The sequence below is a fragment of the Canis lupus genome, chromosome 16 (assembly GCF_048164855.1).
Source record: "Canis lupus baileyi chromosome 16, mCanLup2.hap1, whole genome shotgun sequence".
In the NCBI taxonomy this organism is placed as follows: domain Eukaryota; kingdom Metazoa; phylum Chordata; class Mammalia; order Carnivora; family Canidae; genus Canis; species Canis lupus.
In genome coordinates this window covers 12,394,375-12,421,336 of record NC_132853.1, presented here as the reverse complement: position 1 = coordinate 12,421,336, position 26,962 = coordinate 12,394,375, and the positions used below count along the sequence as shown (strand labels likewise).

Sequence of the window (26,962 nt, the reverse complement as noted above, 5' to 3'; positions counted from 1 at the left end):
ATACATTTAAACAAATTTTTTTTTAAGATTGTATTTATTTATTCAAGAGAGACACAGAAAGAGGTAGAGACACAGGCAGAGGGAGAAGCAAGCTCCCTGTGGCAAGCCCAAAGCAGAACTGGATCCCAGGACCCTGGGGTCATGCCCTGAGCCAAAGGCTGAGGCTTCAGTGACTGAGCAACTCAGGAACCCCTATTTTTTTTTAATTTATTTATTTGCAAGAGAAGGTGGGTGGCAGGGACAGAATCTCAAGCAGGCTCCCTGATGCGGGGCTTGATTCCACAACCATGAAACCATGACCTAAGCTGAATCCAAGGGTCAGATGCTTCACCGACTGAGCCACCCAGGTATCCCATTTATGGACCATCTCTTGGGGACACATTCTTTCGTCTGTCAAGCTACTCCAGGCTGGAGGCTTTACCTGCAGTGGGGCCGTGGGGTCAAGAAGGGAAGGGGATGCCAGGGGGGTGGGGGGCTCAGTCGGTGGAGCATCTGACTCCTGATCTCAGCTCACGTCTTGATCTCAGGGTCGTGAGTTCAAGCCCAGCATCGGGCTCTGTGCTGAGCCTACTTAAAAAAAACAACAACAACAACAAAAAAAACAAGTGGATGCAACCACCCATTGACCGGAGAGTGACCTGGGGTGGGATGGCCCCAGGACTGCGTGACATGCAAGAGGCTACATGCTGTGCAATCCCAGATCAGGCCAAGTGCCTCCGTGGAGATGGAATTCAGTCTGTGGCTGTGGGGGTGAGACCAGTCACAAAGGGTCACCAAGGAGCTCTCTGGGATGATGGAATGTTCTGCATCTTGATTGGGTTCTGTTTACACAGGTGTCTACATTGGTCCCAACTCATCAAAGCACACGATGAAATTGTGTCCAGTTTGGTGCACATCAGATCTAAGCTTGTATTTTATTTTATTTTTTAAGATTTTTTTTTTTTGAGAGGGAGAAAGAGAGCGTGAGAATGAGAGCGTGAGAGCAAGAACACTGAGCAGGGCCAGGGAGGGGTGGAGGCAGAGGAGAAGCAGGGAGCCTAAGACACGGGGTTCGATCTCATGATCCCGAGATCACATCCTGAGCCTAAATCCAGAGTCAGACGTTTCACCGACTGAGCTCCCCAGGGGTCCCCTAAGTTCATATTTTAGAAATAAAGACTAAATAAGGAATTTTCAGACAAATAAAACCCAAAGGAATTGATCACAAACAGACCTGCAATGAAACAAAAATATGAAAGGATGCTCTTCAGCCAGAAGGATGGTGCTACTGACTCGAGCACAGCCACATGGGATGGGCTACAGAGCACAACAGACCCTGGTGATTGTGGTCTCGGTCACCTGCAGTACGTCCTGCAGGTGCCAAGTATAGTTAGAATCAAAACACATGACAAAAATCGAATGAAACCTCAGAGGGTACAGATGGAAGGAAAGTGTTGTAATAATTACATTGCCCAGAAGATGGGGAACATGATAATTCATATTGGACATTAGTAACTCGAGGGTGACCTCGTTACCTCCAGGCTGACACCAAGAGCAGTGGAAAATTACGTAAGAATGCAAGGTGGAGGGATCCCTGGGTGGCTCAGTGGTTTAGCGCCTGCCTCTGGCCCAGGATGTGATCTTGGAGTCCCGGGATAGAGTCCCACGTCGGGCTCCCTGCATGGAGCCTGCTTCTCCCTCTGCCTCTCTCTCTCTCTCTCTCTCTCTCTGTCTCCCATGAATAAATAAATAAAATCTTTATTTTTTATTTTTATTTTTTAAAGATTTTATTTATTTATTCATGAGAGAGAGAGAGAGAGAGAGAGGCAAGAGACACAGGCAGAGGGAGAAGCAGGCTCCACGCAGGGAGCTTGACACAGGACTCCATCCCAGGTCTCCAGGATTGCGCCCTGGGCCAAAGGCAGGCACCAAACCGCCGCGCCACCCAGGGATCCCCCCCCCACTTTTTTTTTTAAAGAAAATAAAATCTTTAATAAAAAATGCAAAGTGGAGTCAGCTTGAGATTCTCTAAAAAAACAAATAGTCTTGAAGAGAGACCTGAACATTCATGTTGGTCGCAGTGTCATTCACAGCAGCCCAGGGGTGGGAGCAACCTGAGCGCCTACTCAGATAAACAAGACGACACCACGGACCATCACTCAGCCCTAAAAGGAAGGAAATCCTGGCACGGGATGGACCTGAAGACATGGAGCTGAGAGAGAGAAGCCGGCACAGGAGGACAGATTCTGTATGAGCGGGAACTCCCAGGAGGCCCCAGATCCACAGACATGGCTGGGGGTGCGGCGAGGGAGGGGATAGAGTTTAACAGGACAGAGTCCAGTCTGGGAAGACCCACAGGTCCTGGGGACGTGGAGACGGTGCCGAGGCCACAGAAGTGGATACTTAAGGAGAGTTAAAAAAAAAAACAAAACAGAAAAGTAATGTTTACAAGGTAATAAAGAGAAAACCAATGTAATAAAGCCACGAGTTAGCCCACCAGGTGGGGCAAGAGCACCTGCCTCAGCCAGAGACCCAGCACACCGCCCCTCCCGCCCCATCCTGCCACCCCTCTCACCACCAGGCCCTCCCTCAGTGGCCCAGCCCTCAGCGCTGTGTCCCCAGCTCTCCAGCCATCCTGCCAGCCCCCTCCCCACGGTCAACCCCCCAGCAGGTTCGGCTGCAGACCTGGGCCCGCCCTGGAGGTGGTGCTCTCACATCTTCCTACCTCAAGGGGCTCAGGTGCCAGCGATGTACCCACCTGCCCAGGGCCCTGGGGTAGCTGGAGAAGGTCTGGGCCCCAGGGGAACTGCCTGTGCCCTAGGCCCTGGGATCCCAGTCCCTTGCCCCTTACAGTTCTCCACTTGTCTAGGAAGGGGATGGTCCCGCAACACTGACTGGTGCGAGGGATGGGCTGGTGACCACGCCGCCCGGAACGTGGGGACACATGGTGCATCTGCTCTCAGCAGGCTCGGGGCAGACCTGTGGGGTGTCCTGGGCAGCCAGCCAGGGGCCAGCTGGACAACACTTGGCTGGCAGGCAGGTGCTGATCCTGCAGAGGGAATGTCCCCTCACAGGGGTGACTGGGACCGCTGTGCTCATGGCAGGGTTGGGAGAGGGGCTGGGGCAGTCGGGGGCATCCTTCAGAGTCCTGAGTCCCACGTGTCACTGAGGAATGGGTCCACGGCCACACCCGGCCCCCAGGCAGCTCTGGGAAGGTGCACAGTGGTTCCAGCGCTCAAAATCACCACCTGCCCTCCAGACTAGTGGAAAGGGGGCTCAGGTCACGAGCGGGGTATCAGTGTCCCTGGCAGTAGCCTGTCTGTACCCCCACCCTACCCCACCACCACAGCCAGTCCTCTGTCCAGGTAGGCATGGGGCCACACCCCCCCGGGGAGGGTCACTGATGGAGATGCACCCAAGGAGGCCGGCCACCTGGTCCCAGATCTCCGCGGTCCCACTTGGCCTCCCCTGGGTCAGGGCACGAGCCAGCTTGCTGTGCTCTGGGGCCCGCAGGGCTCTCCTGAGATGCAGCACTGGGTCCCCAGGACCAGGGGAAGCCCCAGGATGCCACCCATGTCTCTGTCACAGTGTGGGGCTTTGTGCGACTCTGGTGGACAGGGGGTGGGGGAAGTGCAGGACCCAGAGTGGGGGTCCCTGGGCAGGAATCTCCCAGCACCCAGGGCCACGGACAGCCCACCTCCCACCCTGCCCTGACAGGGGACAGGCTCAGGCTGGGGGGGGCATCCAGTGCCCTGAGGGGGAACAGACCCAGGTGACCCAGGGTGTGTGTGTGTGTGGGGTCCAGTGTGTGTGTGTGGGGTCCAGTGCCCTGAAGGGGGGGCAGGCCCAGCCTGGGGTGTGTGTAGGGGGTTCAGTGCCCTAAGGGAGGACAAGTCCAGGCTGGGGGGTCCAGTGCCCTAAGGGAGGACAGGTCCAGGCTGGGGGCTCCAATGTCCTGAGGAGGGACAGCCCCAGGCTGGGGGTGTCCAGTGCCCTGAGGGGGGACATACCCGGGCTGGGGGTTCCAGTGCCCGGAGCGGGGACAGGCCCTGGCTGGGGGGTCCAGTGTGCAATCCAGTGCAGAGCAAGAGGTCTCTCCGATGCTCTTTGATCTGTGGTGGGGCCAGGTTCCTGCGGGGCCTGGGCTTGGCTTGCTGCCCCCCTGCCTGGACCTCCTGAGGGCCGATGAGGGGAGACTCAGGAGGACTGGTCCTGTCTGGGCTGGGGCAGCTGTGAGCACACAGCTGGGGCCCCAGTACAGAAAGAACCTCTACACCCAGTGGGAGTCAGGGTAAGGGTCAGGAGGCTGTCCCCACCTCCCCGCTGCCAACAGGAAGCTAAACCTCCAGGCTGGGGCATCTACTTGTAGGTAGGCCTACTCCTGTCCTGTTGTGGGGGGCAGGCCCTGTGGACACACACAGCACGGGCTGTGTGGGCAGGGGAGGGGCCTAGTCCTACCCACAAACACCTGCAACAGGAGCTGGTGGGGGGCGGGGGTGTGGACAGGCCGAGTGGGCTGGGGGTGGCGTGAGTGTGCCCTGAGGGGCCGCCCCCCACCACTTGCCCCCAGGTCAGAGTGGCTCATACTCCCGGATCCCACCACGGAGCGTTTATTCCACGCTGAAAGCAGAGCACTGCTGGGCTGTGAGGGGGCCTCCGCTGGGGAGCAGCCACATCTTCAGCAGTTATTGGGATGAGGAGACCAGTCTGACAGGGGAGATGGGAGTGAGTGTGGCTGAGAGACACGCCCACCTGGGGCGCGCAGCCCGGACTCCATGCAGCCAAGCAGGTGAGTGCTCACATGCCTGTGCTTGTGAACATGGTGCACAGACACATCTCCCGGTGTGTACACACGGGCACACCTGGGTGTGTGAGGACACGTGCACATATGAGCACTGTGGCTGTGCGCCTGTCTGCACGTTCCATATGTGCCACTATGTGCTCACGTGATCATCGACATGTAAAGAGCCGGAGGAGGGGAAGGCAGGTGGCTCAGGATGGGAGGGGGGACCTGGTGGGGCAGGAGGTGGCCCAGGAGAGGAGGGGGGACTTGGGGGGCAGGAAGTGGCCCAGGATGGGGTATGGAGGGCACAGAGACCAAGGAATTATGAGAACCCCCACTTTGGGCTCTGGTTGAACCCTCTGGGTTGGCAGGATCCCCACAGGGAGACCCTGAAGGCAGGCCACGCTCCCCTGTTGGCTCCCACAGGGCTTCAGAGGCCCATGGGGGGGGGGCCTGGTGGATGCAGGCCCCTGTGCCCCGAGGGCCCGTTACCTGCCAGGTCTGGGAAGACGATGTTGTTGTCCGACAGGCCCAGAGCTCTGACCAGGCAGACAAATTTGTCCAGCACCTGGGTCTGGATTATCCACATCCTGCCTGGGGCCCGAGGAGCAGAGCATGGCCCTTAGCCCCTGAGGGTGAGTGGGGATGCTGGGCACCCTGCCCTCCTTCCCCTTCCTGCTCCCACCAGCTGGACAGTGGCAGCCGGGTGGGGAACTCACAGAGCAGGTTAACCCTGAGGATGCTCTGGCCACCTGACTGCCTTCTGAACAGCATCAGAGCGAACACATTGTAGTCAGTGTCATACACCTGGACTTCCTCGGGGTTTGCCCCCGATGCTGGGGAGGGGGGCACAGGAACAGCATCATGGGCCTGCCCACCAGCGCCCCCCCACCCGGCCATCCCCCTCCCTCCCACCCGTCACCCTCTCGGCCTCACCGCCATCCACTGAGAACCTCCCGGGCTGTGCCGCTGGAATCAGCACATAAGACCATGTGATACAGCGGTGGCCCCTGTGGAGGTAGGGATGGACACACAGAAAGGTTTTGGAACCCGGCCAGACCTCTGGTTCCCTTCTTGTTCTCAGGTGCCGCCCCAACATGGGCCCCCAAGACAACACTGCTGTTTGTTTGGAGGACACTTTGGTCAGAAGCCATGGGCATAGCCCAGCAGATAGGAGGCTTCGAGGGTGTCCCGGGGTGGTTCCCCCCTACAGGAGTGATGGACGTGTGAGCTCTACCCCCGTCCGCGTGCATCCGGCATCCCAGCCCACCCACCCACCATCCACTCCTCCTCAGCCTGGAATAGACCCCAAATGTGCAATGGCAAGAAAACGGGCTACAGTGTCCCCTCGGGGAGCATGGAGCGGGCCAGGCTGGGCCTCAGGCCGGTGCCCTGAACTTCGCTGAGCTAGGTCCGATGTGGGAACCCCAGTGAGCCCCCTGCAGTGCGGGGGCCTCTCCAGGCTGTTTTGAGAAGCAACCAAGGGTGTCTGGCCTGCAAGGGGAGAGGTGAGGCCATCCTGAAGGCTTCATGGTCCAGGTGCACATGCACTGGGGTCTCTGTCCCCCACGTGCCCTAATAATCAACTTCCGGCAGGAGCCAGGTCAGTCAGGGGCCCCCAGGAATCCAAGATGGCTCTGGGGAGGCTCTCAGCGCCCACGATCTGCCCCCCGTCTGCACGACAAGCCCGCCTCGCTTAAGGTTCCTGTGTTATGTTACTTGGAGCCAAAGAGCCCTGACAGGATGGGCTCCCAGCTCTCCCCGTCCCCACAGCAGGGCAGGTGGGCAGGGAGCCCTCAGGTTTCGGTGGCCCCCAGCGTGGGAGTGTACCACCATCCACCTCATCCAGGGGGCTGTCCACCAAGACCCCCCACTTGCTCCCCACCAGGGGGTGGCATTTCATCCAGGCAGACTGACAGAGCACCTGTCACCCTGGATGCAGCAACTGGTCCTGTCTCCAGAAAACCCAGTGATTCGAAAAGACCCAGTCAGAGGCCACTGCCAGGCTGAACAGGGCGCTCACTCTTTTCTGGAATCAGCACCCTCAGGAGAGCATCGGCCTAGGCTAACGTACTACCCCTGTGAGGTGCAGACTCTCCTGAGCGGAGGCCTGGGGCAGACTGTGGTGCTGGGGCCCATGCTGGACCTGAGCCATAGAGCCATTAGCTGCCGGGGGTCCAGGCCAGGGACCCCCACTCACCGGGTCATAGCATAGGACACTTGCAGGCGGCTGTTTTCATTTCGCTCGAATGTCGCCGTGAATGAATTCAACAGGAACTTGTCTGACCTCCTGTGGGTGCTGCCTGCCAGGCCGATGACAAACCACTCCCCCTGGAACTGTGGGAGCCATGGTAGGCAGAGTCCAGGGCAGCCCGAGGCCCCTCGTAGGCAGGGTGCCCAGGCTGAGCTTGCAGGGAGGCCTCCTGCAGGAGTGGACGTGGGCCTGGGCCTGGCAGGGGCAGGTGACCTTGCCCAGCGGGAGCCTCAGCAGGCTTCGATGTGCTCAGTGTTGGGGACCAGCAGGGGTCACCCGGAACAGCGGCTGACCCAGGAAGGCCTGTCCACAGCCCGGCCTGCCCGGTCTCGGGTCCCCCTCCCCACCCTCTCCTGTGGCCCCCACAGCGCTCAAGAGTTCCCCTTTCCTCCTGCACTTGACCCCTGGTGGCCTTTGTCACCCTCCCTCCAACCCCCAGACCTGGTCCTCCTTGAAGCTCTGTAAGACGGAGCCAGCGACTGGCTTGGTGTTTGGGGTCTGACCCTTCAGGGCGTCCAGCAGGGTGAGCACCAGCCACAGGGCACACCAGCGCCCCATCCCCATAGGGGCAGAGAGGAAGCCAGTGGCCGAGATCACCACTGACTCAGATGCTCGCCTCCTTATGGGCCCACTCAGCAGGTGCCCCTCCCCAGGGGTGTGCCCTCCACCTTCCTCCTCAGAACAGGCATAAGCGGGAGGGCTTGGAGGGCTCAGAGGTGGACGGAGCAGGGGCGGGGCCCTCCTGAGATCCTGCCCAGCAAACATGGGGGCACCTGGGTCCCAGCCCAGGAAGGGACATGGGCACAAGATGGAAGGGCTGGGCTTGCTGGGTCCACGAGCTCCCAGGGATTTTTCGTTTTCTGACTCGAGTCCCCCAGCTCCACAGCCCCCTGGGAGCCCTCAGAGGCCTGAGGCGCCTCCCCCTAGCCCTAGCCCAGCAGCACTCCTGCCACCAGGTGGAGAGCAGAACGTTCCATCCCACACAGGGGGCTCAACCTTAGTCCCAAAGGGTCAGGGGCACAATGTTCTTGCTGTAGGAACAGAGTGCAGAGCCCAGGCCTGCCACCCCCACGCTGCTCTACAGGTCCCTGAAAACTCGGGCAAGAACGAGGCCAAGGGGCCCTACAGTCACGAGGGTGCAGGGGTAGCAGCTGGTCAGGGTGAGGGGAGCAGGCAGCCAGAGCACCCAGATCTGGGTGAGCAAGGACTGGCTGCAGGGGCTCCCCTGCCAGAGGGAGGGCGGTAGGCAGCCCAGCTGAGGGGGTTGGGCACCCACACCTGGGGCCTGGGAGCTCGAGGGCCCGCTCTAGGCAGGAGCCTACCTGGCCGCCCCCAGAAAGGGCCTGGGGAAGAACACAGCCACTCCCACCCAGGGCCCTAAGCTCTACAGGATCCCAGGACCCTGTGTACCTGCCCTGTGAGCACCCTGTCCTGGGCCACCTCCTGCCCCCACCCGGGTCCCCATGACCTGGGCCATCTCCTGCCCTCCCCCACCCTTGGCCTCCAGCAGCATGTCCTGAGGAGGACACCAGGACCCTCAGAACCCATCCCCCAGGGAGGAAAGCTTCAGGGCTTGTCCGTGCCCCAGCCCTCACTCTGACTGCCGGTCCTTCCCCCCAGGGCCTCCCAGGGCCAGGTGTACCACCGACGCCTCTCGGGTCCACTGCAGGCCCCAGCACAGGGGACGGTCAGGGGTCCGGGGACGTCCCGGAGGAGCCCTCGCTCTCCAGCAGAAGCCGGGCGGGGGGCGGGGGGGGTACTTCGCATCGCGAACGCCCGACCCCACGTCCCACCCGCAGGCACCCCCCAGCGGGTAAGACCCTCACCCAAGGCTAAGCCCGCTCAACACATGAGAGCAGCCCCTGTGCACCCGTGCTCTGGGGGGCTGGGGGCGGGGAGGAGCAGGGACCCCCCGACGGGACTGGCCAGGAGAGTCCCCCGGGCCCGAGACAAAGCCCCGGCCGGGCCTCGGGGACCCCGCCCACTCGTCCCGACCTAGGGTGAACGCAGCTTCGTGGCTCTGGCGCCCCCTACAGCCCGCCAGGCGGCGGACGGCAGGCGGCGAACTCGGGGGGCGGGGCACGCAGCTGTGGCTCCGCCCACCGCCGATGCGATTGGTCGAGGGTGGTAGTGACCGCGGCTTTTCGGTTTGGGGGAAGCGGGGCGAGGGGCAGGGGCTTCTGGGCATTGCCAGCTCCGAGCGCTGGCCTCGGGGTACAGGCGCTGTGGCTCCAGGTCTTTTCTGGGCCGTAGGGCCAAAGGAGACTCGTAGGAGGCGAGTCTCCTTTGGCCTTCTCCCTCAAAGCCCTCCCCGTACCCTCTTCTCCCCAGCCAGCCCAGTCGTCCTGCTCCGGGCTGGGGGGGCGGGGGGGGCGTGGGCAGGCAGAGGTGGGAGCAGAGCCAGAGTGTCCCCTCCCGCTCTGTGACTGACCCACAGGTTACCTGGGGTGGCCTGGTCCTCACCTCTGCTCCCTGGCAGCCCAGGGAAGGCGGCCACTCAGTGGTGAGCCCTGGACCAGTTTCCAGGAGCAGGTAGCCACCCCACCCATGTGCCCGGAGCCTGGCACGCACACAGTAGGTGCTTCAGAGGCACTCATCAGATGGATGCCCAGGGTCCCAGGGCAAGGCTTGGGGGGCCCCCGAGGGGAGCAAAGGGAGATAGCCCAGGCCCACCACCCCCGAGCTGGGCACAGGGTAGGTACGTGTGGGGCACAGTACCCTCCCCAAGCCCTCCTCCGAGCTGCTGAAACTGGCCAGTGCCCTCCAGGTCGTGGAGATGCCAACTGGACATGATGGGGAGCGGGGGTTGCTGGGAGGGTCTGGAGACCATTCTCCCCCCGTCCAGGCCCTGCCCACCAGGCCCCCTGCACAGGGTGAGGACCGCAGCTCCCTGCCCTAGATCCAGGGCAGCTGTCCCCTGGCCTGTGCCTCACCCCATGCAGACCCTGGCCCTGAGCGCACAGCCATAGGAGTGACAGGAGATGGTTTTCTTTCAAGTGCCTGTTGGTTGCTTGTGGAGGAGGTTCAGGGTTCCCCAGTCCTGATTCTTCTCTTTCTATGATGTCCCCAGTGTCTGGGGACCCCCATAAGGGTCATGCAGGCTGGCCAGGATCTGGGGACTGAAAAGGATGTGCAGTCTTCCCTGGGTGGGGGGGCGGGGGGGCGGGGGACAGCCCCTGGAGGCAGACCTAACCTAGCAAGCCACATCCCCCCAACCATGGAGTGTGTCCCCCCAGGCAGCCATGGGCAGTGCGCCCTTATCCCATTCTAGCCTCCATCTCCCGGGCCTCTGAGCTCCCACATTCCAGAAAGATCTCTGATTAGAGCTCCTGGCGCCCCCGAGCTGGTAGCCTTGGTCAAATCCTGGGTGTGGGCTCCCTCATCTGTGCTCACCCCAGTCCTAACACATGGATTAGGCTGGCCTGCTCCCCCCCCCCATTCTGGGATAGACGCCCCCCCTCCTTATTGTCCTTGCCTCTGTAACACTGTGATCTATCCCTAGGGACACCGGCTGCCCAGTGCCAGCACTGGACTCAGCCCTCAGGGGCAGCCACAGGGACGGTGCCAGCACTGCAGACCTAGGCACCCCATCCAGGAACCAGGAGGGCTCCCCGTCCCTGCCCCAGCGGCCTGAACTGCCTCAGGCCAGAGGGCCACTGGGTCTCTGGACCCGTCCCTCCCTGGAGGGAGCACAGAGTCAGCAGGAGGCCAGGGGCCTGTGGGGGGAGGACTCTTCACCCCTCTAGGCAGGGGGTGGGCTCAAGACCAGCAGGGCACGTGTGCTCATACCCTGGGAGCAGGAGAGGGCGGCTGGGAGCCCAGGGCAGGAGGCCCAACTCAGACAGGGACACAAGGCACAGGACAGCAGGGCAGGGGGCACCTCCGATATCCACCTTGCCTTCCTGGGGCGGGAGCCGACCCCTTCCCCTCCACAGCCCCCGCCCCCTGCCCAGGAACAGCCACCTGCCCACTAGATGACAGACAGAGGCCCCAGGCCAGGACCCACATGGGAAGGAAGGAACCAGGGGCTAGGATGCAGTGTTTAATGAAGGCAGTGCTCCTGAACATGTGGGTACTCGCTGTCCCCCATGGGTGGCCCTGACCCTGTGGGGCATCAGGGCTCAGTGAGCGGGGTCACAGGTGCCACCATCTCTGGGGTCTTCACTCCTTCCAAGTTCAGGGCTGCTGCCAGGACTCACCTTCCGGCTTCTGGGGCACAGAGACCAGACTCAGCGGGGGGAAGGAGCTGAGGGGTGCCCCCTGTTGCTGTACCACTCACCGTCTAGAACATGGAACTGGTCTGCAGCCTCGCAGAAACCTGAAGGCCCAGACGGGTATCAGGGGTGGCTGGGGCGGGCACACAGTGGGAGGGTGAGGTGGCCATGGGGCGAGGAGACACTTACCATACTTGGGGAAGAAGAGGACATGGTCCTCAGTCAGGTTGACCCTCTGGATCCGCTGCTCAAAGGCGCTCAGGGCCGAGTCACTTGGGGGTAGTGAGCGGGCTATGGGGCACAGGGGGCTCCTGGGCCAGCGGCAAGGGAGCAGGTGGGGCACGTGGGGGCACGCCCCAAACCCCACCCCGTCCCCCTGTGCTCACGCCTCGGCCCCTCTGGCCCCTCTGCAGGGGCTCCTCCCTGGGTCCCCGCTCAGCAGAAGAGGGTCAGAAGTCAGAATACAGGGAGGGAAGGGGGAGGGCCATCTGGGCTCCCCCCCCCGCCCCGTGCATGGCCCTGTGGGTGTGCGAAGCCTGGGCTTTGGTGTGGACGCACCGTACAGCTTCACTGACAGCTGTCGCTTCTGCTCCAGGTACAGGATGGCGAAGCCCTGGTAGTCTGTCTCCCCAACGACCATGTTCACTGCCCCGCGGGCACCTCGGGCTGGGCAGGGCAGAGTCAGTCTATGGCCTCCCAGCCCTGCACCCCTGCACCTCCGTGCCCTTGCCTCACCTTGCAGCAGGAAGCGGCCCAGGACTTCGCCATCTCTGTACAGCTGCCGCACCTGCCAGCAGATCCCATCCCTGGGCGGGGGGGAGGAGGCACAGCTTAGGGACCCCAACCTGCGCAGGGCCTCACAGGACTCTGGTCCAGGCCAGGCAGCCTGGGGCCCGGGGTCCGTGCTGGGGACTCACAGCTTCTGGAAGGTACTGACAGCCATGTCTGCGCCCTGGGGAGCCACATGCAGGAGGGTGGCCTCAGCCCGGTGGCCTTGCTCCTGCAGGAAGCGGCATGAGGAGGCCACGGCCACAAGGAGCCACGTCCCTGCAAACTAGGAGCAGGCCATGTGAGGGCATAGGGGATGGCGGGCTGCCCGACCTGACCCCTGGAAAGCTGGGGAGGGGGAGCAAGTGCCTGCCCACCCACCCATCCCCCTGCTACCTGGTGAGCATCGAAGTTGACCTGGGGCTGGATGGTGCTGATGCGGGACGCCGGCCGAGGGGGTCTCCGAGCCCTCTGGCTCACGGAGCCCCCAGCCAGGAGCAGAGTCAAGAGGAGCGCAGTCCAAGGGGTCAGCATGGCAGCGGCAGGGATGGTGCCAGAACTGGGGGAGGCTGAGGACAGGACGGCCACATTCTAGGTCAGAGTCCATCGTCCAGTGCCGCCCAGAAGCCTGGCACAGGAAGTCGTTGCGGGTCCACCTCCAGCCCAGGAAGTCCCCGGTCCTCCTGCTCTCCCAGCGGAGTCCACCCCCAGCCTCCTGGACTCTGCACTTCCCGGCAGGGCCTGGCGCCATATTCTGGTTACGAAGTCCGAGCTGACCTCTGGCTCCTTGTCCACGACCCCCTAGCCCAGGGCCCCAGCAGCGGGAGGCGGCGGGGCCGGGTCTCGAACCCGCGCTCAGTGAGCCTCGCCCGCGGCCCAGCCCGCAGGTCCCCGCGCAGGGCCGCCGCCCTTCCCGGCCGCCGGGGGCGCTGTGGGCAGCGAGCTCGCCCGCGCGCAGGCGCAGCAACAGCCCAGCGGGCGGCCCGGGGCTCGGCGCTCCGTGGTTATCGATGCTTCAGGGTTCGAGGCGTCAGCCTGGCCGGCTCCATCATAGAGACGCGGCGGCAGGAGCGGCGGGGCGGAAGCGGGTCGGCTGGCCGAGGCCGGGCGCCGGGGCGGGGGCAGCACGGCTGGGCGGAGGCGGCCGCGGTGAGTGCGCCCGGCCCCGGGAGCGTCGTCGTCCCGCCCGGCCCCCGACCCCCGGCCCTTCGACCCCCCGGCCCCGGCCCCGAGGAGTGTCGCTGACAGGCCGTGTCCGTCCCCGGCTCCCTGGCCACCCCGCCCCCCGCCCCCGGCCCCTCGGCCTCGGCCGAGCCCTCTGCGGATGAAAGGGCCGCCGGGACCCCGAGCCGAGGCCCCGCCCCTCGCAGCCCCCCGCGGGGGAGGTGGGAGAGGACGCCGGGCAGCCCCCGCCCTTCCCTCCGGCTCGCCCGGCCCTGGCCGCGCTGGCCCGCTGACCGCCTGGCGCGGCTCCTCTTCGCTGCAGGGCCGGGCCGAGGGCCGGCCGTGCCCCCGGCAGTGTCGGGGCGGGCGGGCTGGCGCTCGTCCCCGCCGGCCCCAGGCCTTTTCTCGGAATGACCTGTGTCCACACCGACCGCCCTGAAGCCTTGGGGCCGCAAGGTCAGGGCGACAGGAGTGCGCGGTGGTCAGCGGCTCTTCGTTCTTCCGCCTCAGAGCAGTGTCCAGCCCAGGCATCCCGATGGTCTCTGGGCTCAGGAGCGGGAGGAGGTCAGATGTGGGTCCAGGGGCATGCGCCGCCCACCACCTGGGGCTGGACCAGGCTGCGAGGTGCTGAGCTGAGTCTGGCCTGTTCCAGGGCCCGCGGGGGTGTGGGGTGCAGGGGGCTTGGAGGAGCTGTTGGACCCTCGGCCAGGTGGGCAGTGCCAGCTGGCCCTCCACACACGCTCAGTCCAGCGGAATGCCCAGCAGGGCTGTTGCTCAGCCTCGCCCAGCCCCAGGCTCGTTCCCTGAGGCCAGCGTCCTGCCTCGGTGCAGCGGGGAACTAAGGGGACCACATGTGGGTTGCAGGGCTGCCTGGGCAGAATGTCACAATGGACGAGGGGGGCGTGCCCCTGCTCCCTGACAGCCTCATCTACCAGATCTTCCTGAGCTTGGGCCCAGCTGACGTACTGGCCGCTGGTCTGGTGTGTCGCCAGTGGCAGGCCGTGTCCCGGGACGAGTTCCTGTGGAGGGAGCAGTTCTACCGCTACTACCAGGTGGCCCGAGACGTGCCCCGGCACCCAGGTCAGGGCCTGCACGTGGCCCCACAGCCCACCAGGCTGGCTGGGAGGGCGGGAGGCAGAGCCATTCACATGCTCCCTGCTAAAGCCACAGCACTGGGCCCCTGCTGCCCAGTTCTACGTGGTGGTCGTCAGCGCACCACATGGCACTCACGCTGGTGGGGAACAGCTGGGCTGTGTCTCAGTACTGGACCTGGCAGGGAGGCAGGGGTCTGGGGGTGCCAGGGGCACCCCTGCTGCTGAAGTAACCAGTGTCCTCCAGGGGCAGGGCTGGCCCCTATGCTGTCAGGGTGCTGGCCTCTGTGGGAAAGGAGGCTCAGGGCCCCAGCAATGACCACCCCCCACCCCCAGCGGCCACATCCTGGTATGAAGAGTTTCGGCGGCTCTATGACACGGTGCCCTGTGTGGAAGTGCAGACGCTCAGGGAGCACGCCGATCAGGTGCTGCATCTCAGCTTCTCCCACTCGGGTTACCAGTTTGCTTCCTGCTCCAAGGACTGCACCATCAAGGTGGGTGAGCACAGCTGGGGCAGCTGGGGCCAGGCAGTCCAGCTAGGATCTGGACATCATAAGACGGAGGCTGGGGGACGAGGGGCCACCCTCACTGCTAATGGAGCAAAGTGGGCTGTCCAGAGCCAGGAGCCCCGCTGCGTGGGCCCACATCCCTCGCTGCATGGGCAGCCAGTGGCAAGGATCTCTGTCCTGGTGGTGGTTTCTGGGTACCAGCTCAGCTGGACTGGGGGCTTGCAGCATGGGCCCTGGTATCAAGAGGTCCCCAGGTGACTCAGTCCCCACGCAGATCTGGAACAACGACCTGACCATCTCGCTGCTGCACAGTGCGGACATGCGGCCCTATAACTGGAGCTACACCCAGTTCTCCCAGTTCAACCAGGACGACTCGTTGCTACTGGCATCTGGGGTGTTCCTAGGGCCCCACAACTCCTCGTCGGGTGAGATCGCAGTCATTAGCCTAGGTGAGAGCGGGCCTGGGGCGGCCTGGCTGTCCTGGCTGTCCTGGCCAACCCCGCCCCTCCCCCCACAAGGCCCTGCACCCCCCAGCCCCGCCCCTTCCCACAGCCCTGCCCCCGCATCCCCCCAGACAACTTCGCCCTGCTGTCCCGAGTACGCAACAAGCCCTATGATGTGTTTGGCTGCTGGCTCACGGAGACTAGCCTCATCTCGGGAAACTTGCACCGCATCGGAGACATCACCTCCTGCTCAGTGCTCTGGCTGAACAACGCCTTCCAGGTGCGAGGGCGGGCATGTCCCCTGCAGCCACCCTGTCCTTGGCCTTGTGCCCACCTGCTGTCTCCCACTCCCAGGACGTGGAGTCAGAGAATGTCAACGTGGTGAAGCGGCTCTTCAAGATTCAGAACCTCAATGCCAGCACCATCCGCACGGTGATGGTGGCTGACTGCAGCCGCTTTGACAGCCCAGACCTCCTGCTGGATGCTGGTGCACCCCCAGGCCGTGTCTTTGACCTGGGCAGTGACAGTGAGGATGAGGAGGGAGGCTCGGAACCCGTGCCAGCTCCAGCCCGCGCCAAGGAGGGCTTGCGGCGCTTCTTGGATGGGCTCCTGGATGCGCGGGCGCAGCCCCAGCTGTCAGAGCACGCGCTGGAGACCAAGGTGGCTGAGCTGCTGGCCCAGGGCCGCACCAAGCCTCCAGAGCACAGCATGGCTGATGCCAGCAAGCTCCTCATCTTCACTACGGGATGCCTGACCTACTCACCACACCAGATCGGTAGGGAGCAGACCCTGCTCAGTCCCTAGAGCCTTGGGGGTGAGGCTTCCCCAAGACTGGGGTGGGGTCCTGCAGCCAAAGGGCAGGGTGTGAGTTGGAGGGCAGAGTGCACTTCCTTCGTTTGTCCTGGGGGCCCAGGCCTGGTCCTGTCTCTTGGAGTGCATGTTCCATGGGCACCTATGCTTCAGATGTGGTGCTCTTACCCGGCCCTCCCACAGGCATCAAGCAGATCCTGCCACACCAGATGACCACAGCTGGGCCTGTGCTGGGTGAGGGGCGGGGCTCAGATGCCTTCTTTGATGCCCTGGACCACGTCATCGATGTGCATGGACATATCATCGGCATGGGCTTGTCTCCAGACAACAGGTGCGGCCCCGAGAGTGTCCTGGGTGGGGGCCTCTGTAGGCCGCTGGTACCAAGCAGGGTGCCTCTCGCCCAGGTACCTGTACGTCAACAGCCGTGCCTGGCCCAGTGGCTCTGTGGTGGCCGACCCCATGCAGCCACCGCCTATCGCAGAGGAGATCGACCTGCTGGTGTTTGACCTCAAGACCATGCGGGAGGTGAAGCGGGCTCTTCGAGCCCACCGTGCCTACACGCCCAATGACGAGTGCTTCTTCATCTTCTTGGATGTCAGCAGGGACTTCGTGGCCAGGTAGAAGTGCAGGGCAGGGCAGGGCCGGGTTCCAGATGTGCTGGGCAGGGGCTCACCTGAGGCTCTCCTGCAGTGGAGCCGAAGACCGGCACGGCTACATCTGGGATCGGCACTACAACATCTGCTTGGCTAAGCTGCGGCACCAGGACGTGGTCAACTCGGTGGTCTTCAGCCCCCAAGAGCAGGAGCTCCTGCTGACGGCTAGTGATGATGCCACCATCAAAGCCTGGCGTTCACCACGCATTGTGCGCATTCACCAGGCCCCGCGTCCGCGTCCCCATCACTTTTTCTCCTGGTTTGCCAGCCAGAGGCGTTGAGGGGGGGCCACTGGCCAAAAGGAGTGTCCTGGGCATCCTTGGGCTGCCGGGACCCGCGGAAGATGCCACAGAGGTCTGCAGCCCTTTCCCAAGGGCCCAGCCACTGCCCAGACTGCGTGCTGGGTGGAGAAACTCGTTGACAGTCATGCCTTAGCAGGGGGACTACGGGGCTGCCGGTAGGGCACAGTCTGCCCCCCACCACGCTCACCCCCCCCACAGCCCCCGCAGCTGTGACATTCAGCACTGGCGCAGCCCCCTGGCTGGCTTGGATGCAACAGACACTGGGGCCCCACTCTTCACGCACCCTCTTCCCCTGGGGCCTGCGCCCCGGTCAGCACCACACGTACCCTCCAGTTGGCCCCAGGTGGCCTCTCCTCTGGGAACTTGTTTGCACACCAGCAGGGCCGGCAGCACAAGTCAGTCTGCCACGGGCCCAGGCAAACTGCATGTCACTGGTCACCTGTTTGGGGCCTGAATAAACAGTTGGCAATAGCATCCCGCTGTCCGATCTCTGTGTCCAGTGGTATCTTCATGGGTCTCGTGCTACCTGCCTGTCCACCAGCAGGATGCTGGACGCTGTGGTGGGGGCACTGCAGTCCACCAAACTGGGCAGCGTGGCTCCAGGCTGCATCCCTAGTCACTGTCCCTGCAACCTCTGAGCAGATGAGGTCGTTGGTGTGCAGGAAGTACCATAGCACGTCCACCCTGATGTGTGCCCACTGCAACAGGGAGACGTCCAGGGGCACATCTGACCTGGGGAGGTACTGCAGAAGATGAGGCAGCACACGGTGGGGCAGGGGGCAGAGTTCTTGGGGGTAAGGCATATGATGCTGGGGATGTGGCATGGGCGGCAGAAAACGGCCCTGGGCCGAGCCCTCAAGGCTTGACCCATGTCTGTCCTGGGGGCTCACCTGCCCCCCTCGTGGTGCCAGGTGCCAGATGGGGGTGTTAATGGGGCAGCAGGCATGATTTCTATGCCTGGCTACACACACAGCTCATCTCATCAGACTGTCTTCCATTCCACATGCACAGCCACCACTGCCACAGCTTGGAGACAAGCCCAACAGACGCGGATGGATCCTAGGGCCCAATGGGGTGATGTCCCCTCAGGCCAGACGCAGTGCTGAGCAGAGGCTGCTGGGGTCAGAAGCTCACTGGCTCCAGGGAAGGAGCTGGGCCAGGCCCTGGGACAGACGCAGAGGCTGCAAGGGTTCAGCCAGGCAGAACCTCAGGCCCCCAACTCAGAGGGCCCAGAGTTGCTGCTCATGGCCAAGTATCCAGTGGCACGGGCTGCGCACCCAGAGAAGGACGCCCCAGCCCGCGGTAAAAAGAGGGGAGCTGGGGCTGCTGGGCTTCATGTACAAGGACACAACAGTGACAGAAGCCATACGTCCTACACACAGCACACCTGAGACCGTCCAGAGCCCATGGCTCAGCCCACCCATACGCAGCCAGAAAGCTTCACAAGGGCAAATACACTCCAGAGAAGTTGCAAAAATTGAACAGGTTTCTGAAAAGATCTTAAAATCATCAAGGAAACAAAATCTGTAAAATCAGAGCAGAGAATAAGAATCAAAACCACATAGACTTTGAAAACAAAGCCAGTGGAACACAACAGGTAGAGAGGTTGAAATGAAAAGCTCAATCCAAGGTCAGAGCAGACCCACCTGCATGAGAATAAGCAAGCAGACGACAGGAACGAGACGACTGACTGAACAAACTCCAGGGGGGATGAGGGAGCAGGGGAGCGGGGCAGGTGGGCTCAGGTGGGAGAGAGGTGGCCCAGTACACGAAAACAGTCCTTAGCACACATGTGTTGAGTCTGATTCGGAGAAGCAGCTGCACACATGAGATGCATCGGCCACAGCCAGCGAGGGTCTCGAAGCCCACAGGTCTGCAGGCACATGGGCCCCATCCTTCCCATGGCATGGCTAGAAGAACTAGACACCCTCTGAACAGAGCACCGCAGCAGGCAGGCAGAGCAACAGCAGAAACGGCCCCCATGGTCCTGAACTCCGAGCAGCCCCGGCCTGGAAGTGAGCGTCCAGGGAGTGGCCTGCCAGGAGGACAGAGCACCTGATGGACAGGCCCTGCTGGCAGTGAGGGTGCTAGTGCTCAGTGCAGCTGTGCCTCCAGGGGCCCCGGTCCCACTGTGCTCTTTCTGCCTTGCCACTGGGTGGACCTAGGAGTGGTCTGAGCAAGGGAAGGCATAACAGAGCAGGGCAGCAAGAGCCCTATACCTCTGGCTGAAGGAGCAGGCCCTACCGGCACCTAGGCAAGAGGAATGGCTAGGGAAACAGCCTGCAAGTTGGCCGTGATCACTCAGGCTGACCCCCGGGCTGCAGATGCGGGCATCAGACCCAGACCCCAGAGTTTGCAGATCAGTGCCCACTCCCAGCCCAAGGACTGACCCAAAGAGCATGCGCTTGGAAGCTGGGCTGATGCTGGCTCGGCCCTATGAAACAGACACTGACAGTTGCCTGGGGTTCGGACAAGATCCAGAGCTGATCAAGTGATGTTCAGAATATCCAGAATGTAACCCACAATTATGTGGCACACACACAACCCTCAAAATGCCAACTCAGAGGAAAAGACATTCAGCGGACGCCAAGGATGGAAAAGACACAGAGAGACTCTGAAGTAGCAATCACAAACATTTGCAATAGATGTAAAGATATAGCAGTCTCAGCAAAGGAACAGTAGATACAAGAGAAGCCAAAATATCTTAGAACTGGAAAGCAAAATTTTAAAACTCCCTGGACAGGAATGCCTGGGTGGCTCAGTGGTTGAGCATCTGCCTTCAACTCAGGTCATGATCCTGGGGTCCTGGGATCAAGTCCTGCATCAAGCTGCATGGAGCCTGCTTCTCCTTCTGCCTGTGTCTCTGCCTCTCTCTCTGTGTCTCTCATGAATAAATAAATATTAGAAAACAAAAACAAAAAACAAACACCTCCCTGGACAGACAGACCAGCAAAAAGGAGATGACAAGAGAGTCAGGAAGCAGAATCGAAAACAGGTGACAGGATTACCCAATCGGAACAAAGCAAAGAAAACCAATCAGGAGAGAACTCAGGTCCCAAGGACCCATGGGACAGACACTAAAGGTCTAATGTTTGTGTCACTGGGAGCCCAAAAGGAAAAGAAAGCGGTCTACAGAAATAACAGCTGAAACTCACCCCCAAAATGTGATGAGAGATACACATCCACAGATTCAAGAAGCCGAGTAAATCCAGAGAGGATAAAGTCAAAGACTTCCACACCGAGACTCATCTCACTAAATCATCCAAACCCAAGGAAGGCTGACAGAAGCAGGGAAGTGCATACCTGCCGAGCAAATTGCAGGCCCCTGATCAGCAGTCACAGTTAGAGACAGAAAGGCCATCAGCCCAGAAAGCCAAGACCAGTGAAAACATCCTTCGTGGGTTGAGCGAAAATAAATCCTCACATGAGAGAAAACAGGGACTCTGGCCAGTGATGGAAGGTCTTCTTCTGACAAGAGGTAAATACCATCAGAATGAGGCTGGGACACCAGCACCAGGGGGCAGAAATGCAGACAGACTCCTCCTGAGTTCCTCCAAACATGTTTGACTATTGAAGAAAAGGCAGTTATAATGTTGTCTGATGGAGTTTCAGTCTAGAGCAGTGCCACACGGGGGGATGATCAAGGGACCCTCGGGGGTAAGGTGCCAACATCCCACCAATACACTGTTGGAAGTTAAGTGTGTTGTGGGATGCCAGAGCGTCCGACTCCTGTTCTCAGGTTTTTTTGTTGTTGTTGTTGTTATTTAGTTCAACTCTCATTTGTTTCTTGCTGCAATGTTTACCTGGAATGAATGAACGAGTGTCCGTGTTGGTGGGAGACTCCATACAAAGTCAATTACTGAAAGAAAAGTGAGGAGCCCCAAAACTCTGCAGGCCATTTCTTCCAAAACGCCCTTCAAGGGAAGTGGAGGCACGTGGGGGGCAGGTGGGCACCAGCAGGACCTGTAATCGGGGCAGCAGGTGGGGGCTGTGAGAACCCTAGGCCTGCCCAGGACGGACGGATGGACAGATGGATAGCAGGAACCCACTGCTTCTCACACTCGCATCCTGAAGCCCCGTAACACCACATTGCATTGTACTGGTCTGCTTGTTCCTCTGCTCTTCACACTCTTCAGGAACCTCAGACCTTCAGGTACACAAGGAAGGTGATGGCAGTGCCAATCCCAGAGGGTAGCTTTTGTTTTGATTTCCTTAAGTTAACCAGGGTCAGTTTCTGTTTCTTATTCCAGCTACTGCCCTTGCCCACTGCAGGAGTCTTTATCAGCCAGTTCCTTCCTTGCCAGGCAGATGTTGTCTTGACTTCCTTGCCAGTCAAGATGATGTCTTGACTTCAGGGTCACAAGTTCAAGCCCTGCGTTGGGCGCCACAGTGGGTATTGAGCCTATTTAGAAAAAAAAGTGGGGATCCCTGGGTGGCTCAGCGGTTTGGCGCCTGCCTTTGGCCCAGGGTGCGATCCTGGAGTCCCAGGATCGAGTCCCATGTCGGGCTCCCAGCATGGAGCCTGCTTCTCCCTCCTCCTGTGTCTCTGCATCTCTCTCTCTCTCTATGTCTATCATAAATAAATAAATCTTTAAAAAAAAGTGCAACAATAAAAGTTAAATGTGTTGTGATCCTTAGAAAAACCACTAAGAAGACAAAATCACAATAGATGTATCACAGAATACTAAGCAATGTTTACATATTCTTGTCCTAGGCAGCAGAGAGGAAATGGAGGCACACAGGACTGACAACACAAACAACCACATGGTGACTGTCTACCTTGGCACAGCAGTACGTACATTACTGTCAAAGTGAAACCAACAACAACAGAAGCCCCACAGCCCCACTCTGCCGTCACTAATAAAGGATGGAAAAACACTCGTAAAAGGAGCCTAGTCGGGCTACGTGAACCACCAAGCCAAGTGTGCCCCAGAAAGCAAGCCTTAACAGGGAAAAGAGGGACCCTGCCCATGAGGAAGAGGCGTTTGTTGAGAAGGGAAAGCGTTCCTAGATATGTGTGCAGCCCACACAAGAGCCTCAGGACAGTTGAAACCACGTGAAGCCACGCGAAGCCATACGAAGCCACACAGCAGCACGAGATGAGAGAGCAGGGCAGGCGGAGATGGCACGCCCTCACTCAGGGCAGGTGCTGGCCTGGAAGCCAAGCAGCCAGGGGCATGGTTCCCAGGGCTGCTGTGACCGAGAACCACAACCTGGGGAATTTCTTGTCAGACCGCTCCTGAGGCCACAAGCCTGTGCTCTCTGCATGGGGACCCTTCCTGCCTTCTGGCTGCTGGCAGGGCCGGCCGGCCTTGGTGTCCTCATCCCCTGACCCGTTAGTCCAATCTTTTGTCTTCACACGGCCTCCTTCTGGGCCTCTTCCCATCACCCTCCTTCTGCGTGTCTGTGTCCAAATCTCCTTTTTATATGGCTCCCAGTCATATTGGAGCCTGTACCTGTGCCTCATTTTAACTTGATCACTACTATAAAGACCCTATTTCCAAATAAGGTCACATTCTGAGTTATTGCGGGATTAGGATGTCAACACAGCTTTTTTTGGGGGGGCAGGGCAGGGGGTATGATTCAACCTGTAAGAGCTACCAACTAACCGGATTTTACTGAGCTGTAGAGAATATTCCAGCCAACAAGAGCAGAATACACATTCTCAAGTGGATATGGCACATCCACCAAGATAGACCACAGCCTGCACCACAGAAGAAACCTCAACAAATGTCAACACTTCCAAACTCCTTTTCCATATGACTCCATAACCCTGATAGTGACACCAAAGACTACAGAAAGGACATTTAAAGACCAACATCCAAAAAAACAAAAAATTAAAAAAAAAAAACAAAAAAGACCAACATCCCTGGCAAATATAGATGTGGAATCCTCAAGAGATAATTAGATCATATCCAGAAATATATAAAATTAGTTGTTGTATGCCATGACCAAGTGGGCTTTAATCCAGAAATGCAAGGCTGGTTCTATACTTAGAGATAAATCAATGTAAGCCGCCACGGGAACAACATACAAGAAAAACCACTTGGACATATCACTTGATGCAGAAGAAAGCTTTTCACAAAGCATCCAAGTCATGAGAAAGCTCTCAGCAAACTAGGAGTAGAAGGGAGCCTTCTCCACCTGATAAAGGCATCGACACAATCTGAGGTGACATTATACCTGGTGAAAGATGGAACCCCCCCAAGACCAGGAACCCAAGGCCAAAGCCCCTCCTTTCACTCCTGTTCCATCCCACAGAAGGAAACTCAGCAGGTGGGATTTAGTGAGCAAGAGGAACGGAGGGCAGACTGGAGAAGAATAAAATCGTCCTTATTCACAGATGATATATGATTATTTATCACATGATTGTTTTTAATCCCCAAAAAGCTACAAAAAATAACTCCACAACCTCCTAGAACCAGTGAGTTTATCAAGCTTACAGGATATAAAGACAACACACAAAAAACAATTGTTTCTAAACACTAAGAATGTATAATTGGAAGCCAAAAACTTAAAAAATACCTTTTACGGGGCACCTGGGTGACTCGGTTGGTTGAGAATCCAACTCCTGATTTTGGCTCAGGTCATGATCTCAGGGTTGTGAGATCGAGACCCACACTGGGCTCTGTGCTCAGCAGGGATTCTGCTTGAGATTCTCTCTTCCTCTGCCCCCTCTCCCCTGCTCTCTCTCTAAATTAATAAATAAGCAAAAATCTTTAAAATAATAGTAATAAATACTTTTATGATAACTCAAGAACAAAAGAAATGCTTAGGCACTCATCTAAGAAAGCAAATGTTTATGCTGAACATACCAAAATGCTGACTAAAAGAAAGCAAAGACACAAAAAGAGATAAATTACATTCCTGGATTGGAAGACAACATGGATGTCAATTCTCCCCGAACTGACCTGTAGATTTAATACAACGACAATCAAATCCCAATAGGGCTTTTTGTAGATATAGACCAGGGGATTCTAAAACTTATCCATACTAGCAAAGGAACAAGAATAGCTAAAGTAATTTTGAAAAATAAGAATAAAGTTGGAGGAATCATACCACTTGAGTTAATACTCACTAGGAGGATGCTGATCCCAACAGACTGGTGTTGGTGGAAGAGCATGGACGCAGGTGAGTGAACATTAACAGATCACACGTACAAGGCAGAGGAACTTTACAGGCTATGAATGTATGCGGAGGCAAACAATGGACGTCTCCATAAACGTCACTGCACCTGGCCATCCAGATGCAGAAAAACTAACCTAAACTTCATGCTTTTTACAAAAATCTACTCAAAATGGATCAAAGATCGAAATGTAGAATGTCACAATCTACTTCTAGAAGAGACTGTGGACAACTTTCATTACCTGGTGGAAGACGAAGAATGCTCAGATAGGTCACTAAAAGCACAACCAGTGTCACAAAAGTTGGTAAGTAGCACTTTACTCAAACTCACAAATTTTGTTCCAAAAAGTTAAGCAGATAAAAAAATAAGCTACACACCAGAAGAAAACGTTTCCAAGCCACGTACCTTTCCAAGCGCATACCTGGACTACACAAACAACTGGCAACTCAATGGTAAGGAAACAACCAGCCCAGACAAAAAATGGGCAAAGGTAACAAGCAGATGTGTCGCCAGAGATGACAATTGTTAGAGGGAAACACAAAAGAAAGTCGAAACAGGATAGCACAGCATGCCTCTGAACCAAGCATTAGGCCAGGGTGTGCAGCGTGGGAGCCCTACCTGTGCCCATGCACATGAAGAAGCTGAGCCACCAGCTCTGTCAGCACGGGCTGTGTAACAAAACACCACAGGACTGAGTGGCTTATCAGCGACACATTTATTACTCACAGTTGTGAAGGCCCAAGGCCGAGACCACGGTGTTAGCGCAGGGGCCCCCTGGGTGGCAGACTTCTTGGTGCATCCTGACACAGCAGGAGGGGTGCAAGGCAACTCCCTGGGGTCCCTCTCCTGAGGCTCTCTGCCCCATGACCTATTTACTATTCCCCTCCCAAAGGCTCTTCGTCCTAACACCTTCACCTCAGGTTAGGCCTGAGCCTGTGATTCAGGGGTGGGGGGGCACATTCATACCATAGCAGCTAGACTCTGGAAAATGGTTGGTTTCTTGGGACTTTAAACTATACCCACCGTGTGACACAGCAGCACCACTCTCTGTCGTCTGCTTGCTTATTCTCATGCCAGGTGGGTCTGCTCCGACCTTGGATTGAGCTTTTCATTTCAACTTCTCTACCTGTTGCGTTTCACTGGCTTTGTTTTCAAAGTCTATGTGGTTTTGATTCTTATACTCTGCTCTGATTTTACAGATTTTGTTTCCTTGATGATGAATACGGCTACAGACGTGTGAAGCCAAAGGCCCTCAGGACAGCACGGCAGCTGGCATCTCTCCTCCAGACAGGCACAGGGGCAGGCACAAAGCACCTGCAAGCAGGAACAGCATGCGTGGTGCCATGGCCACTATGGGTGGTTTTCAGTATTTCTTTTTAATTAATTCACATTTGAGAGAGACAGAGCGACAGAGATAACAAGAGAGCACGAGTGGGCTCGATCCCAGGACCCCAGGATCATGATGACCTGAGCCAAAGGCAGATGCCTGACTGAACCGCCCAGACACCCCTCAATAACTATTTTTTGTTGAAAACTAATACAGACAGGAAATTCTAGAGAACGTGCAGAAGGCATAAGTGGAAATGACACTGTGTGGAATGTTGGATGGCACAGCTGTCACTGGAAAATCACCTGGCAGCTCCTCAAACATGACAACACATGTCCCGTCACCTCCCCTGCTGGGCCGGTCCTGAAAGCCAAGGGACCCAGCCACCCACAAGCCGCACAGCACATTCACAGCAGTACAACTCTTGAGAGCCATGTGGGGACAACCTGAAAGTCCGTCAACGGAAAAATCAACAAAACATGGTCTGTCCATAACTGGAGTCTTATTCAGTCTTAGGAAGAAGAGGAGGCCCGATTCCCACTGCAGAGTCTTAGAACTTCATACTCGAGCCAGGTGCCAAGGCCATGCTCACCACTGCACACAGGTGCACATCCAGAACAGGAGTCTGCAGAGACAGACACGTGGGTTGTGCTTGCCAGGGGCAGGGCTCCCTGCCTTCTGGAAGGTGGTGAGGGACTGGAACAGAGCACCTCCCAGGGTCTCCCTCTAGGCACGTGCTCTCTCCATGGGGACCCTGCAGCAGCAGCCCAGAGCGAGGGCAGGGCGCTGGGGCCCTCGGCTTGGTGTGCACTTCTAGCACTTCTCCTGGAGCTGACTGTTCAGTCCTGAGCTCTAGCATGTTCTATAGACCCAGACCCCCCGGCTCCCCCACAGAGAGCAAGGGACAACCGGCAGGCAGCTGTGCACCCAGCCCGTGAGTCGGTGCCCTCCAGTGCCCAGTCTCGCTGCGGGCCCTCCTTTGCCTGCCCGCCACCCCTCAAGCCACCTTCCCCTTTCTAAAACGGGTCACATCTTTCTGCTATTGCCTTCTCCCTCACTCTGTCCCTGTGGGCAAAAGCCTTTCTAACCCTCATTTTACCCTTCTGTTTTAAGGAAAAAGAAGTAAACTCACAGACATACTTGCTTTACCCCTAATGGAAAACAAAACATATTCACACACATCTCACACAATCTCCCCAGTAAAAACCCAATGTGTTAAAAACAGAAACTTTAAAACCATCAGAAAAAATAGAAAAGTATTTTCTTGGGGAGACTCAGGACTTGTGGAACAAGTGGTCAAGAGCACAAATCACAGGAAACGATCACCCAAGTAATCACATTCACGTTTAGGATCTTGTCCACTGACAGAGTTCAAGACTTTCTTAAGGCTCAGTCCCCAGGGACAACAGGCACCTCACCAACCAGGAGGCAAGTGCATAAGGTGGGCAGGCGATTGTCCGGGCTCCGCAGCCCCCAGGCCTTTGGCCCACACAGCCTGCACACATTGGGAGCCCAGCAAACGGGCAGGTGGGACGGAAG

At 58.6% G+C, this 26,962-nt stretch overlaps 3 protein-coding genes across 14 annotated transcripts; 1 reads left to right on the top strand and 2 right to left on the bottom strand.

The window, feature by feature from the left end:
* Nucleotides 1-1,773: 1,773 nt before the first annotated feature.
* On the bottom strand, nucleotides 1,774-7,945 carry LCN12 (lipocalin 12). 8 transcript variants are annotated; one of them, XM_072778793.1, is made up of 7 exons: nucleotides 7,458-7,915; nucleotides 6,963-7,099; nucleotides 5,699-5,772; nucleotides 5,482-5,598; nucleotides 5,255-5,356; nucleotides 3,990-4,154; nucleotides 1,775-2,381 (listed from the first exon to the last, which is right to left on the bottom strand). In XM_072778793.1, exons 1-7 carry the CDS (start codon nucleotides 7,779-7,781, stop codon nucleotides 2,302-2,304), a joined length of 999 nt encoding a protein of 332 aa, XP_072634894.1. In that variant the 5' UTR covers nucleotides 7,782-7,915; the 3' UTR covers nucleotides 1,775-2,301. The 8 variants fall into 8 exon arrangements, 6 of the variants coding, with proteins under 6 accessions (XP_072634896.1, XP_072634894.1, XP_072634893.1 ...); XM_072778792.1 differs by lacking the exon at nucleotides 1,775-2,381 and adding an exon at nucleotides 2,612-3,239 and having other exon boundaries at nucleotides 7,458-7,927; XR_012008492.1 differs by lacking the exon at nucleotides 1,775-2,381 and adding an exon at nucleotides 4,567-4,686 and having other exon boundaries at nucleotides 4,017-4,154; nucleotides 7,458-7,894.
* A 3,100-nt stretch (nucleotides 7,946-11,045) lies between these two features.
* C8G (complement C8 gamma chain) lies at nucleotides 11,046-12,925 on the bottom strand. Of its 2 annotated transcripts, XM_072778797.1 has the most exons (8): nucleotides 12,776-12,925; nucleotides 12,395-12,567; nucleotides 12,148-12,284; nucleotides 11,966-12,036; nucleotides 11,789-11,896; nucleotides 11,420-11,521; nucleotides 11,296-11,334; nucleotides 11,046-11,225 (listed from the first exon to the last, which is right to left on the bottom strand). In XM_072778797.1, exons 2-8 carry the CDS (start codon nucleotides 12,530-12,532, stop codon nucleotides 11,212-11,214), a joined length of 609 nt encoding a protein of 202 aa, XP_072634898.1. In that variant the 5' UTR covers nucleotides 12,533-12,567; nucleotides 12,776-12,925; the 3' UTR covers nucleotides 11,046-11,211. The 2 variants fall into 2 exon arrangements, with proteins under 2 accessions (XP_072634898.1, XP_072634899.1); XM_072778798.1 differs by lacking the exon at nucleotides 12,148-12,284 and having other exon boundaries at nucleotides 11,420-11,541; nucleotides 12,395-12,906.
* A 73-nt stretch (nucleotides 12,926-12,998) lies between these two features.
* Nucleotides 12,999-17,444, top strand: FBXW5 (F-box and WD repeat domain containing 5). Of its 4 annotated transcripts, XM_072778781.1 has the most exons (10): nucleotides 13,079-13,147; nucleotides 13,673-13,726; nucleotides 14,027-14,242; nucleotides 14,590-14,747; nucleotides 15,037-15,211; nucleotides 15,337-15,485; nucleotides 15,560-15,980; nucleotides 16,199-16,346; nucleotides 16,420-16,632; nucleotides 16,706-17,444. In XM_072778781.1, exons 3-10 carry the CDS (start codon nucleotides 14,050-14,052, stop codon nucleotides 16,947-16,949), a joined length of 1,701 nt encoding a protein of 566 aa, XP_072634882.1. In that variant the 5' UTR covers nucleotides 13,079-13,147; nucleotides 13,673-13,726; nucleotides 14,027-14,049; the 3' UTR covers nucleotides 16,950-17,444. The 4 variants fall into 4 exon arrangements, with proteins under 4 accessions (XP_072634884.1, XP_072634882.1, XP_072634883.1 ...); XM_072778783.1 differs by lacking the exon at nucleotides 13,673-13,726 and having other exon boundaries at nucleotides 12,999-13,147; XM_072778782.1 differs by lacking the exon at nucleotides 13,079-13,147 and having other exon boundaries at nucleotides 13,521-13,726.
* The last annotated feature ends 9,518 nt before the right edge of the window (nucleotides 17,445-26,962 follow it).